This window comes from Eptatretus burgeri, chromosome 5, assembly GCF_056783735.1.
Source record: "Eptatretus burgeri isolate ZD-2024b chromosome 5, Ebu_testis_v1, whole genome shotgun sequence".
In the NCBI taxonomy this organism is placed as follows: Eukaryota; Metazoa; Chordata; class Myxini; order Myxiniformes; family Myxinidae; genus Eptatretus; species Eptatretus burgeri.
This window is the reverse complement of record NC_140965.1, coordinates 5678922-5694329: the sequence shown is the minus strand read 5'-3', so window position 1 is coordinate 5694329 and position 15408 is coordinate 5678922. Positions and strand designations below refer to the sequence as shown.

Below are 15408 nucleotides of genomic sequence, written 5' to 3'. Positions count from 1 at the left end.
GCTTAAAACTCGGTTGTCGAAATTCTGGTAAAATCGGATGTTTTGGAGACGTTTTAAGATTGTATAAAAAATATTTCACTCGACGAGTCACGGGTCGTCCCATGATGCAGTGCGCTCGAGCAGACGCGTCGTTGAGTTACGTTAAGGTATAATCTAATTGCGTGGAGAAATGGAGATTTTTGCTTCGGTCGACGTTACGATTTTTGATGGTTTGATACAGAATCATCGTAGAAACTTCTGGTTTGCGTCGCTACCTTCTCCAGACAGCTTTTATTAGACAAGGTCAGAGGTCAAGTTGACGATTTCCTAAGTACCAGTCTATGACTGCTTGTTTGTTTGTTACTTACGAAATCTAAAGATTTCGTAAGTATATTGATGCCTTCCGTTTCTGTTTGTTTGTTTGTTTGTTTGTTTGTTTGTAGGCACGATAACTCAAGAACGGAAGAAGCTACCAATGTCAAATTAGACCACGTGATTCAGGAGGGTGATGGCTTGTGCTGATTAGATTTTGGTCAAAATCGGTCAAAGGTCAAGGTCACAGTGAGGTCAAATATTCGATTTTTGATGGTTTGGTACAGATAACTCGAGAACGGAAGAAGCTACCAATGTCAAATTACACCACGTGATTCAGGAGGCTGATGGCTAGTGCTGATTAGATTTTGGTCAAATTCGGTCAAAGGTCAAGGTCACCGTGAGGTCAAACATCCAAAAAATGATAACTCGAGAACGGAAGAAGCTTCCAATGTCAAATTACACCACGTGATTCAGGACAGTGTTGGCGAGCGCTGATTAGATTTTGGTCAAAATGGGTCAAAGGTCAAGGTCACAGTGAGGTCAAACATCCAAAACATTCGATTTTTGATGGTTTGGTACAGAATCATCGTAGAAACTTCTGGTTTGCGTCGCTACCTTCTCGAGAGACAGCTTTTATTCGTCAAGGTCAGAGGTCAAGTTGACGATTTCGTAAGTACCAGTCTATGACTGCTTGTTTGTTACTTACGAAATCTAAAGATTTCGGAAGTATATCGATGCCTTCCGTTTCTGTTTGTTTGTTTGTTTGTTTGTAGGCACGAGAACTCGAGAACGGAAGAAGCTACCAATGTCAAATTACACCACGTGATTCAGGAGGGTGATGGCTAGTGCTGATTAGATTTTGGTCAAAATCGGTCAAAGGTCAAGGTCACAGTGGGGTCAAACATCCAAAACAGTCGATTTTTGATGGTTTGGTACAGAATCATTGCAGAAACTTCTGCTTTGCGTCGCTACCTTCTCGAGAGACAGCTTTTATTCGACAAGGTCAGAGGTCAAGTTGACGATTTCGTAAGTACCAGTCTATGACTGCTTGTTTGTTTGTTTGTTTGTAGGCACGATAACTCGAGAACGGAAGAAGCTACCAATGTCAAATTACACCACGTGATTCAGGAGGGTGATGGCTAGTGCTGATTAGATTTTGGTCAAAATCGCTCAAAGGTCAAGGTCACAGTGACGTCAAATATTCGTTTTTTGATGGTTTGGAACAGAATCATTGTAGAAACTTCTGGTTTGCGTCGCTACCTTCTCTCGAGACAGCTTTTATTCGTCAAGGTCAGAGGTCAAGTTGACGATTTCGTAAGTACCAGTCTATGACTGCTTGTTTGTTTATTTGTTTGTAGGCACGAGAACTCGAGAACAGAAGAAGCAACCAATGTCAAATTACACCACGTGATTCAGGAGGGTGTTGGCTAGTGCTGATTAGATTTTGGTCAAAATCAGTCAAACGTCAAGGTCACAGTGAGGTCAAACATTCGATTTTTGATGGTTTGGTACAGAATCATCGTATAAACTTCTGGTTTGCGTTGCTACCTTCTCTTGAGACAGCTTTCATTAGACAAGATCAGAGGTCAAGTTGACGATTTCGTAAGTACCAGTCTATGACTGCTTGTTTGTTTGTTTGTTTGTAGGCACCATAACTCGAGAACGGAAGAGGCTACCAATGTCAAGTTACACCACGTGATTCAGGAGGGTGATGGCTAGTGCTGATTAGATTTTGGTCAAAATCGGTCAAAGGTCAAGGTCACAGTGAGGTCAAATATTCGATTTTTTATGGTTTGGTACAGATAACTCGAGAACGGAAGAAGTTACCAATGTCAAATTACACCACGTGATTCAGGAGGGTGATGGCTCGCGCTGATTAGCTTTTGGTCAAAATCGGTCAAAGGTCAAGGTCACAGTGAGGTCAAACATCCAAAACATTCGATTTTTGATGGTTTGGTACAGAATCATCGTAGAAACTTCTGGTTTGCGTCGCTACCTTCTCCAGAGACAGCTTTTATTAGACAAGGTTTGAGGTCAAGTTGACGATTTCGTAAGTACCAGTCTATGACTGCTTGTTTGTTTGTAGGCACGATAACTCGAGAACGGAAGAAGCTACCAATGTCAAATTACACCACGTGATTCAGGAGACTAATGGCTTGTGCTGATTATATTTTGGTCAAAATTGGTCAAAGGTCAAGGTCACAGTGAGGTCAAACATTCGATTTTTGATGGTTTGGTACAGAATCATCGAAGAAACTTCTGGTTTGCGTCGCTACCTTCTCTGGAGACAGCTTTTATTAGACAAGGTCAGAGGTCAAGTTGACGATTTCGTATCAGTCTATGACTGCTTGTTTATATTTTCATTTACGGATGCTTTCTGACGGTTCTGTGATTTTTCCTGGTGGATGGCCTTCAATTTCACACACACACACACACACACACACACACACACACACATATATATATATATATATATATATATATATATATATATACATATATATATATATATATATATATATATATATATTGTTGCGGGCCGGGGGTCTGGTGAGAAGACCACCATGGGAGGAAGCTATCTCGGGTTCCCACCAGACTCCCTGGAATTGCAGGCCATCATACATGGATAATTCCGTGACGCGGCGGGTCGCTAACCAATGGTGAATGCCAATAACTCAACCGCATGACCTAGGGTCCTCCCGTCTATGGGTTACCTGGTTACCTAATTAATCAGGTGATTTAATTACCTGGGAACATGCCCTTGGTACGCCTTGTCCGAACCGGATCACTTTACCAGACCGAATGCAGCCGAGCGACACTGCCAAAGACGTACCGGCTAAAAGGAATGGATCGTTGGGAACAAAGTCCCGGCAAAGTTAGGATACAGACCATGCTCAATCACTGAAAGAAAATACGAAAACGAGCTGGGAACATTTCTAAAAAGGATTTATTAATAGGCAGGCGAGGAAAGATATGTGGCACTGTGAATATAGCTTTTATTGTTTGTTGTTGCAGAAATAGTAAGAAATGTGATAGGTGCGGCAATATACAAGCAACTTACAAAAGCAGACACAGAGCAGAGTTATCCCGATATTATTCTTCCACACTGTTAACTTAAATGAGGACAGGCATCACACACACACACACACACACACACACACACACACACACACACACACACACACACACACACACACACACACACACACCAATGAAGAGAAAAAGGAGAGGAGATGAGGCTAACAGTCTCTCAATACCTTGCACGATTGCCTGATCGTGCCACTAATACAGCTTGGGGGAATGCTCTGCTGGGGGATACCTCCCTGACAGCTGGCACGTCGTCTCTTGCCTCGTGGCACTTCGTGCAGCTAACGTCGGTCCAGAGAATGAGACACGACCTTCAGGCGTGAAGGGAGGGACTTGGGTGGAGCCAAAAGCTAATGCGTGGAGAGAGAAGCGGAGTCCAAAGCAAGTGGGCGGAGAAGAGTGGAGAAGTGGTGAAGAAGGCAGAGTCAGCAACGAGTTGGTGAAGAAGGTGTAGCCAGCAGGTGAAAGGTTGAAGATGAATTCCAGGCCAGGATGAGCAAGACGAATCGACAGGACTGAGCGAGCAGGAACGACGACACACGAACGACACTCGAACGACGACTACTCTGGAATGACGACCCTCCTCCCACTGCCCTGCGACCCGTCTCCTTTTATCAATCTGGTGGTGCAGGGCGGGGGCGATGACCCGAAGCGATGTGTCGTCACCCGAATCGGGCGCTCTGGTTGGGTCCTTGCCAGCACACGAACTGGCCGCCATGACCGAAGCGGCTCCACTTTACTTCCGGCCAGATGGTTCCAAGCTGCGGAATTGTCTCGCTCTGAGCACCATGACATGAATTGCCTTGCACCAAACTCCGTACCGTTCCCCGGCGCCCCGTGGTTGGCGCTGGTCATTGTGCCTACTCCATGGTGCGCCAGGCGGCCCAAGCGATCCGGCTGCACAGCATGCCTCTGCCTGATAGCAGCTGCATTGAGGCGGAGGTGCGGGAGGATGTCTGCCATCCGCGGAAGACATTTGTTGCCGTCGTGTTGAGCAAAGACCGATGGTAAGATGTAATTGTAACCCCATGTGCAGACTCAACCAAAGATGTGTGTAATTCATGCCTTGTTCTGCATGATGACAAAGTATCACAGTCGCGCGCGAATCCGCCATTAAGCACGTGGCCAGCGTGCGGGTCCGCCCGCCATCGAGCATCGTGTTCGCGGTTATCAACGGCGGTGGGATGCATGGTGCCAGCCCTGATCTATGACACGGAATTGAGGGAAAAGTTTGGATATAATTATGTTGCGTAGGGTTGAGTTGAACAAGAAGATAGATATTATTATTAAATGCAGTAATGGGTTGGAAAGGGCGTGGACACATGCGCTTTGCAAGTTGTCAGCATTTCGGGTGCCGTTTCTTCCATCTCCTCGGTTTGGAAATTATCGCTGCACGTGCGTTTGGCAGGCTGTGATTTCTGCAGAGCGGTGTCCGGCGTAATGCCTTCTTGGTCTTCGCTGAGGACCCATCTCACAGCCAAGGGAGCACGTGCCTGGGATATACCTCAGGAATAAGAGTAGAAAAAATTATAGGAATGAGTGCAGAGATTTAATCAGACCAAGCTATGAAGTTTACACAACGCACTGTCCCGTTGTCAGGCTGGAGTAGACAAAAGGGAAGGGTCTATCTGAACGTATATTAATAGAATAACTGTCTAGTGACCACTGTATGATGGTTGCTATTGCTTTGGATTGATACGGTTCCCCAGAACCATAACAATATATATATATATATATATATATATATATATATATATATATATATATATAATCTTTTTTTTGTGGTTCTGCAAAACCGCATGCCTGACCATTGGTTACAGCTCCTGAGGTTGGGGACAACAGCAACAGCAGTTGGTCACAGTTGGACCGTACCTGCTGGTTCTGCTCGGTACCTGGCTCTTGGCGTACCTGATTCTTGGCATACCTGGTGTCTGGGGGTGATGATGTGATGTCGATTGGTGTTCGAACCTGTTTGTGGGTGGGTATGTAGCCCTTGCGATTGAGGACGCTGACAGGGGACCAAGGCACGCTCACACATTTTGGGTCATTTTAGTAGACACACAACGACTTCTGCCTTGGTAAGCCAAGACCGGGTTTCTTTTCCCCCTGAATGGTCTGCTGGGTACCCATGTCAAGTGTTTAATTGTTAAGTAAGGCATAGTGATAAGCATCCTTATCTGCTCTTTGTCCATTTTTCTAAAAATGCTTGTTGAATTAATTGCTTGAGATTATTTTGTTGATTGAATATTTGATTGATTTGAATTCATCCATTTACACCACAAGGAAATAAAAAGTTATTTGGTTTATTTATTTTTCTTCATAATAACATCCTTGTTGACGTTTCAACCTGTCCGTGGTTACCATTTCCTTTCATTGATCCAGCATTGTCCGAACCTAGATAGACTGGGAAGTAATTCCCAAACTAATTAACCTGTCATAGTCCGCACGCACTAGCGGTAAACGCTCGGCTGCTCCAATGAGGATCTAATCAAGAAAAGATTGGTGCATCGCCGAGGGCGCTTTCATTGATCCAGCATTGTCCGAACCTCAATAGACTGGGAAGTAATTCCCAAACTAATTAACCTGTCAGAGTCGGCACGCACCAGCGGTAAACGCTCGGCTGCTCCAATGAGGATCTAAGCAAGATAAGATTGGTGCATCGCCGAGGGCGCTTTCCACGGTCAGGAGGCCGTGTGAACTCTCGTGAAATGGCAATTTAGACGGAGGACACTAGAACTCATGGTTAACTGATTGACATTCGTGGTTGTCAAACAACCCACCGTATCACGAAGTTAATTGTGAGTGGTGGCCCCAGATCTGGTTCTTCTGAGTAGAAATGAGGATTATCCTCCTCATAATACACTCGGTACCCGTCGCCATAACAACATATAAACACGTGTATGTGTGTATGTATATATATAGTTACGGCTGTGGAAATTCGCAGAACACCATATAGGTCCTTAGTTCAGTTATGCCGATAAGTCCGTGTTCAGATAGATTTCCCCACCATTGTCTTATGGGAATTATTCATGTCACCCGGGCTGTGATCTTTGAGTTAGCCGTTTTTCTTTTACTATCGTTATTTTGGACCAACCGCCATTACTACCACCACAAAGCGCCACCAACCACAACAAGCACGATCACCACAACCACCTTCTCGTCAACCACTAACATCCCCACACACAACGAACAGCCGCCTTCACACCAACCACCTTAACCACCACCGCCCAACCACACCACCCTCACGACCACCACGAATGCTAGCCACACCACGATCAAGACCCCCACAAAACGCCAGCCACGCCACCATAATGCCAAATACACCACCACCGCATTTCCACCTCAGCACGGTTACGAGAAACCTGGCATTCATCGGGGGAGAAAGGACGACGGCCTCACCCTTCACCCCAACGACAGACACGTGCGGAAAAGACGAAAGCTGTGAAGAGATGATCGCCGACAGAAGTACTCAGCGAGGAAAACGCCCTGCTTCTGGAATCTTCGCGCACGTGCTGGAAGGGAGGGGCGAGGGCTGTGGAGATAAAAGCGAGCGCTGAACGCAGCGAAGTGTGTGTGTGTGTGTGTGTGTGTGTGTGTGTGTGTGTGTGTGTGTGTGTGTGTGTGTGTGTGTGTGTGTGTGTGTGTGTGTGTGTGTGTGTGTGTGTGTGTGTGTGTGTGTGTGTCGTCGAGGAGAACGGGGTGTGTGTCATCGAGGAGAACCGAGTGGTGGGTCGTCGAGGAGAAGCAAGTGGAGAGGCGAGTGGAAGTCAGTCGGTGAGGAGCTGGAGAGGGTCCAAGAGGGACGCCCAAGCAAGTCACCACGAGGGTGGAGGTAACCTGTGGCGGCCTCTTGGAGTTCCTTCAGTCAACCAAGCTCCTTGGACATAAAGACCCGAAGGGGTCCAGTCTGACCCCCTTATCTTTGAGGGGGTCTTTTTGTTGCTTTTATTTGTGTGAATGTTGTGGCGCCATGTCCGCAAGTAGAACTATATAAGTGACTGTACATGATTAGTTATAGACGGTATTAGCTCTTTCCTTTACATTATGTTTGGCTGTAAAAGTGCATACGTGTTTCACCAATTTATTGCTTGATTGTATACGTGTGGAAAATAATAAATGTGCTTATTTGAATGTGAACCTGTTCGTCGTGTCATTTTCCCCATTGAAACGCCATACTGCATTTCGGAATGGTAGCGGGCTTTTTGATAGCCGATAAAAGAATCGGGTCCAGCGAGGTCTCGCGATAATACCCCGCTCGGTTATCCCAGAACGGAACGAACCGCTTAAGCGGTTCGTGTCCGAGCAGACCTCGCTGAGGTACGGTCTCTCGGTAGGCTGCCCGCGCGAATAATTAGGTATATCGACAATTTGGCGATTGACCCTGTCACGCACGGGTAGAATATTGACTCGGCCGTAGTGTGCGCTTGGATCACACCCGTGACTGGTTTTCGGCGCTGTTCCGGAAAGTCGCGACTGAATTGTTCGTCCGGTGGGCGTACGGCCGCGATTCGGCTAAAATCGGCTGTCCGCACGCCGGCGGGTGCGAATTCGTAACTATATATCTTCTTCTTCTTTCGGCTGCTCCTGTTAGGGGTCGCCACAGCGGATCATCTGTATGATTCGCATCGTGATTTGGCACATGTTTTACACCGGATGCCCTTCCTGACACAACCCTGGTCGCCTCTTACAACACAGGGATATGGTACACCTATTTTAACCGGGGTATACACCGGCCCAGTACACTGGTACTCATTTCGCCGACATCGGAAGGATGACAGGCTGAGTCAACCCCCTGGTGTATTAATTCAGTGGCCCAATGGGGCTTGAACTCAGGACCTTTTGGATCCCAAGCCGCTGCCCTAACAACTGCGCCAACACACCAGGCCGAATTCGTAACTACACATATATATATATATATATATATATATATATATATATATATATATATATATATATATATATATATATATATATATATATATATGTATGTATGTATGTATGTATGTATGTATGTATGTATGTATATATGTATATATATATATATATATATATATATATATATATATATATATATATATATATATATATATACTAGCAGGGTATGGTTACACATTGTATGCAAGAAGGAACCGTCGTGCTTCCTCATTGTCTCGGGTCGTTGACCTGCCTTTATTTTTTTCATTTATTTATTATATAATTTACGGAGGATTCTGGTGATTCTGTGATTTTTCCTGGTGTACTGGCTTTGATGTCCGTCGTCACATGAAATTACCATGCTTCCCCATTGTCTCAGGTCGCTCACCTGCATTTATTTATTTATTTTTTGTCATTGATTTATATTTTCATTCACGGACGCTTTCCAACGGTTCTGTGATCTCTCCTCGTGTATCGGCTTTGATTTCCATCAGCACATGATATTTCAGCTTTCTACGTCACCCAGAAGGTACCAAACATATAAATCAGTGAGTTGTTAGAATGAGCTTTGTATTTTATACCAGCAACTACAACCCGTCACTTCGCTGATGGGGGTGGAGAGGAGGGAGGTGAGGAAGAGAAAGGAAGACATGAGAGAGGGAGGGGAAGAGCGAGGAAGAGAGGGGAGGTGGGGAGAGCTATGCCTCACCACAGGTTGCTACACACTGTGGGAGGGGGTGAGAGAGATAGAGAGAGAAATATGAAAAAATAAAGAGAGAAAGGTGAGGGGTGCAGGTAGGGTAAGTAAAAGAGAATGATATGTTATGCTTAATGACCGAACACACACACACAGAAACAAACAACTCATGTCAGAACAGCTGTACACACAATGACACAACAAAGTTTGTAAAATAATCCGCTGGCACATCTACAAAAACTTTGATGTCCCAGTTCCAAAAAAATTGTGGGAAAATGAACCAAAAGGAATTGCTGAAAACATGGAAGTACCTACCGCTCACGCATGACATAATGATCCCATCGAGCGGGAACATCAAAAACAAAGCACCAGATATCATACTTCGGTTCAAAAAAGAGAAGAAGGCATTGCTTAGTGAGGTGTTAATACCAGTAATTTTGGACTAAACGATGCAGAAATCAAGAAAATGACCAAACACTAAGACCTCAAGAATGAAGTGAAAAGATCCTGGAAGCTGAAGAATGCCAAAGTTGTATCAGTGAAAGTTGGACCTTCAGGAATGATGACAAAGATATGAAACGTGTAGAAGACATCTCAATGAAAGACCGCTGGCCGCTCACCTGGTAGCGGCTGGATAAGATAACCAGGCAACCACTGGTCGGCATGGATGACCCACAAAATATTTTTTACGGTTATGGGGGTTGATGGAGGACTTTTAAAGCAAGTTAGGATTGTATAGAGTTGCTTGGTCCATGGACATGTAGAAGACATCTCAATGTAGATTAGTTCGGGAAACTGTGAGCTTAAGTGTTACTTGTCATCACATGGGGGAGGGGAGGTGATGTGTTGCCAATTCCCCCAGTGTGTAATTGCCCTCTGTGACATTTTCCTCCGTTTTTGCATTTACTAGCCAGCAATAACAGGAATTACATTTTTATAACAACAAGCGAGCCAAACGTGCCGAGCAGGCAGAAGCCCTGCCTTCCCGATTTCATGCCAACAAGCTATGCCCAGAGGTGGATGATTGATGGGTGTGACGTCAGAAGCGAGGCGGAAGAGGAGTTGGGTTTTTTGGGTGTGAGGGATGCGGTCGAGAGACAACGGAGCTAGGATATGGCGTGTAAGATCAGGGCATTACGGCTGGCTTTCCTTCGATGCATGAAGGCGGTGGCATGATTCTCATATTCATGCTGAGGCGAATTGGCTCGCATGGTGGAGCAAGATGCTGACCTTTGAATCTTGGCTGGGTCGTGAGAGACCGACTTCGAAGCCTCGTGCATGTCACCGAAGGGAGCGGCACCATTCTTCAGAGAGCAGCGGCGTTGGCAAGTGCGATCGACGAAGTCGCATGGCAGTTGGTGAGCCCTGGCATTGAATACCACCTCAGAAATTACCTCATGTATGTTTCCCGCCCAGTGAGCAGCTCGGCGCCATTTTGGGCTCATCTTCCCGCGCAGGACGAAGCAGCTCGATCGCAAAGTTCAATAGAGACCATCTCTGGACAAAACTAAGTGCCAGAATAAAGGGAGGATTTGCTTTTCTTTTGTTTTCCACTTGTCTGTGTTAAAGTCCATGTGTAGAAAAGCGCCTCGACTTTCGGCTTTAATTAACTTCACGTTTTATTATTACACTTTGAATTATCACCCTTGTAAATATTTGATATATTTTCATCAGATCCCCATGTTTATTTTAAGTTGCTGGTATCTGTATATCTGTTGTGGGTTCGAGATAAACCTCCTTGTGCTGTGCTTCTGTCTGCTATGTCCGTGCCGCCCTTCCCTTTCCGCGTGTGCCATAATCTCTGAGGACCACATTTCCACCTCGAAGGAATACCGCTCGGCAATCCGGCCTGGTCGGTGTTAACCGCCCATCCACGACAATTGGGTCGAGGGAATTAACCTAACTGGCTGGACCCGTGACAATATATAACGGAGAAGAAGTAAATACCTCTGGATTGTTTTTTTTAATGCCATGAACAAACCTTAGTACATCATGAGTGATAAAGGTTGTGGTCAAGTTTCATCGAAATTGTGTGTGTGGTTTCAGAAAGGAAAGCAAATACATATTTTGGAGGACAACCCCCCCCCTCCGACCCCCGTAGAACCCCTTCGACCCCAATTTGTTTTTAATGTCATGAATAAACTTTAGCACATCACGGGTGGTGAAGATGGTGGTCAAGTTTCATCGGAATTGTATGTGTAGTTTCTGAGAAGAAAGAAAATACATATTTTGGGGGCAACCTCCTTTAAATCACCCGAGAGCCAGATTTTTATGATGTTGGGAACAAACTTTGGTACGTCATGACTGATGAAGGTTGTCGTGAAGTTTCATCGGAATTGCTTATATCATTTCGAAGAAGAAAACAAATCACCTTTATGGGGGAGGGCAACCCCCCCCCACCCCACCCGTAAACTCCCTTTGTAGACCCCTCCAGACCCCTGTTTTTTATCCCATCACGCGTGATGAAGGTTGTGGTCAAATTTCATTGAAATCGTATGTGTAGTTTCTGAGAACAAGTTGCAAGTATTTGTGGACGGACGGACGACGCACCATCCCATAAGCTCCCTGGAATACTTTACAGGTGAGCTAAAAACCATCCCTGGGAATATTATTACAAACGAACTACAGTTGGAAGCTGTCTGGGGTTCAGTGACGATCCTGAAGAGAGCCCTCGGCACAAAACTGAGAACAGAAAACATCACAGCTTGGTCCATGAATCGTGACCCCCTTACTGAGATGAAGGTGGATACTTTGAGCCCACCCTGGGAGGTTTCCATTCCCCATACCATCAACAAAACACACACACACACACACACTTTATTTGTATAGATATTAGTTATATACAGTATGTGACAAAACAATCATTGCTGTTTTTTTTCGGTCCATTGTATCGATGTAAGTCTGTTGAATTGATGGATTTTGATGTCATTGTTGAATTGAATATGTGAGACAAAACATTCCACTCTCAGGACTGTAGATAGTCATGAAAAGTTTTCAAGAGACTACATTTCTATAAAGAAGGATAGCATTGAGCAGAAGAGCCGCTCTATTCTTGCTCGCAGCAGGCTGTAGGTGGTCACAAACCCCGTCGTATTGTCATCCCAATTTGTGACTATTGTGCATCTGCTCTCACCTACAAGGATTTCAGAATGTTTGTTATTAAAAGTGGACATCGATCTTATTCAGCTTCGTGGCCATTTTTTAAATTTACGTGGGTACGTGACCCAGGAGAATATTGCCCCCCCCCCCCTCCATGAAGCTGACATAATTTCGACGCCAGGCTTCTAACTCCAGGTAATTAAGATTCCAATCTTCCAAGCAATCCCTTCCATTACTCACTTGCATTACTGTAATGGATTACATAAAGGATTACCCAATAACCAATGAAAATAGTAGTCTCTGACGGAATCTTTTTTGCAAACTAATTATCCCAAAACTGTTCATTGGTTAGAAATTTTTTAAAATGTCAAGCAGATTTCACATCCATCTTCCTCATTATTCTGCCTCTTGTAAAATCTAAATGTCTCTCAAGGAAATATTGATCCAACTCTCAAGAGGTACTTTGTGCATAAATCACATGCAGGACGATGGTATTACTATTGGATATTAGTGCTGTATTCTCTTTGTATCCAAATAATATGAAACATGCCAACCACCTGGTCACTTTGTATTGTTTTTTTTTCGTGCAGATGCTGCTGCTCAGACAGCAAACACGCTCCAAGATGGCAGGAACCCTCGAGGAAGACCAGACCACTTGCTCGCCAGCATCCAGGCAGGAATTTGTAATTTTTCCAGGGTGCCAACCGTAACTCGCATACTCTTCGTGAAGGACACCCTGGGATCTTTGACATCCACCAACTAATGCTAGCGGACAGGACACATAGTTTGTCGAGCGACGGCACGTGCGAAACACCAGGGTGACAGTTTGTAGCTGGGTCGTGATTCAAAGTCAGGCTCAACAGCTCGGAGACAATTACGGACGTTAGTAGACGATGGAGAAATATGAGAGCGGTTTGACCCAAGCATTGTGAGCCATAGTATGTGGGATTTGAACCTGGGTCCCAAGCATTGTGAAGCCTCTCCCGGAGGAAGGCTCCCACAAATTGAGGTGGCAATGCGAAACAGGCCGACTTCAGAAAAATGCTTCTGTGCTGGTATAAAGAAACTGATGAACTGATTGACGATAATAATGTGATATGGTCTGCGAGCTAAAGTTATCAGCCATTATTACTTCGGTCACCGAAGGTGAAGGAGGTTATGTTTTCACCGCTCTCTGTCTGTCTGTGTGTCTGTGTGCAGGACATCTCAAAAAGTTGTGCACGGATTCGGACGAAACTTGGAGGACAGGTTTGGTGTTTCGCGAGGACTAATTGATTCGATTTTGGTGAAGATCCGGATCCGGATCTGGATACGAGAATTATTTAATTTTTAAAGTGATTCTTCACCATTGAAAGATCGGGACCAAAAACGGTATCTTACTTTATAGCATGATATTTCAAAAATGTATTGGCCCCGATATGTTCTCGTGGATCAGGCATTACGTGGCGGAGGTATGCGCTCTACCGAGTGCCCTTCTAGTTAATGATGCGATACTAGGGAGAGGCCACTTCACTCATCATGATATTATTTCTGATTTGCCAAACAAAAATCACAAATAACGTGTAACTTTTTCTGTTTTTCAGTATGAGCATAAAATCCTTCCAAATTGCATAAGGTTGACAAAACTACGACCACCGCCGCAATGATTTTCACCTTGTTGTGCGGCGGGGGATAATTTTTTGTCCAAATCAATCACAAAGTGACTGCCGATCCTGACCTTTGACTGTCGCCAATTTCAGGAAGAATTAGTCATTCGTTCAGGGTCCGGACAATATCTCGTTTACTCTTTATGAATGACACCGTGAGATCTTTAACATCGACTCACAAATGCTATTAGACGGCACAAACCAGCTTGACGTCCAATTGATGGACACGGCGCACATTGTGACGCAATGCCCGACCTGCGAATCACCAATCCAATACTTTATAATCAGGTCAGGAATCGAACCCAGACTAACGAGCGCGTTCAAAGATCACAGGTAATTGCACTACCTCTGCACAATCTTGTTGGATTAAATATTATTCGAGCTGGTTAATATCACGGGAACCTTCAAACTTATAATTTGGTATAATGTTTCCAACACTCTGATAAATGCCCTTTTAACAGCTTCAGCCATTGATATATGAATACATTTATTTGTCTATCCATATCCATCCACCACGGATGAGAGAATGAAGAAAGGCGCGAAAGGCAGAGAAGCCGGCGGGAGCATGCCCCCACTGCCTTTAATTATCGACTCACAAGCCTGCCAGAGGACCTGTGTGGGGTTTTCTCGGCAATCTTCTCTCCCATTGGAAATGTCCTCTTTCTTCTCCCTCCAACTTTCTGTACAAATGCCGTTGAACTTCTGCAGTTGCAGCAACATGTCATAATAATCCAATCCAAGGGTTGCATGTAAAAATCAAACTCCTGCGTTCATGTCTCATCTTATCAATTTGCTCAACCAAGTTAAGGATGATGAATCACGTAGTGGTGATTCCTACTTCCTACATACAAGCATGTAGGACCGGTCGCTTCGCTGATGGGAAAATCAATCTTTGCTTCGATGGCTAATTTATGGGGCAAGAAGAAAAAAGGATTCCTTGGAGATTTTGTCCTCCATGTGTGGATAACCAGCGTCACAAGTTGGTGTTTGCGGTTCCACCACGTGTGTCCATGTACCCATACACAAACTGCCCTTTATTAGGGCTTCAAGCAAGTGCTGAAGCCCTATTGAATTCGTTAGTATTATTATTATTATTAACGGCGTTTTTATGTTCTACTGACCGATTTTGTGGCGGATCTGGAGGGAAAACTGTCGGATGAAATTCAACGAAACTTTACAGGATTATTACTCACCACCTGAAGTTTATACTATGAAACATTTGATGACGTAGGTCACGTGGTATGGCGGCCATATTGGATTTTATCCAAAACCTAAAAACATCTTCTTCTCCAGAAGGGATAATCTGACAGCCTCAATCTTTTGCACACATTTGCTAAGTTCGATGCTAATGTGAATTTGTTAATTTGGTCGAAATCGTTACATAATTAATATGATTTAAAATGATGCCAATTCGCCTCATTAAATATGCAAAATATGCAAATGAGAGTTGAAAAAATTTAATGACAAATTTAGATAGCACATAAACAGGGGACTCCCAATATATTTATACTATGTCTGTATTTGACCCCAGTGAGCCCCCAGAGCCCCCCAAAGTTGAAAATGACCCATTTTTTAAATGTCATAAAATAAAAACAACGCTTGGATGAAATTCAATGAAACTTATCAATTTAATTACTCTCCACCTGAAGATTATACTTTAAAAATTTTGAT

At 44.4% G+C, this 15408-nt stretch overlaps 1 protein-coding gene across 1 annotated transcript in view; it reads left to right on the top strand.

Moving 5' to 3' along the window:
* BBS10 (Bardet-Biedl syndrome 10) overlaps nt 1–15408 on the top strand; it is a 51326-nt gene that overhangs the window by 18654 nt on the left and 17264 nt on the right. The window contains exon 2 of the mRNA XM_085880542.1: nt 12682–12764. Within this exon, the coding sequence (XP_085736668.1) occupies nt 12682–12764 (83 nt within the window). The remainder of the gene's footprint in view (nt 1–12681; nt 12765–15408) is intronic.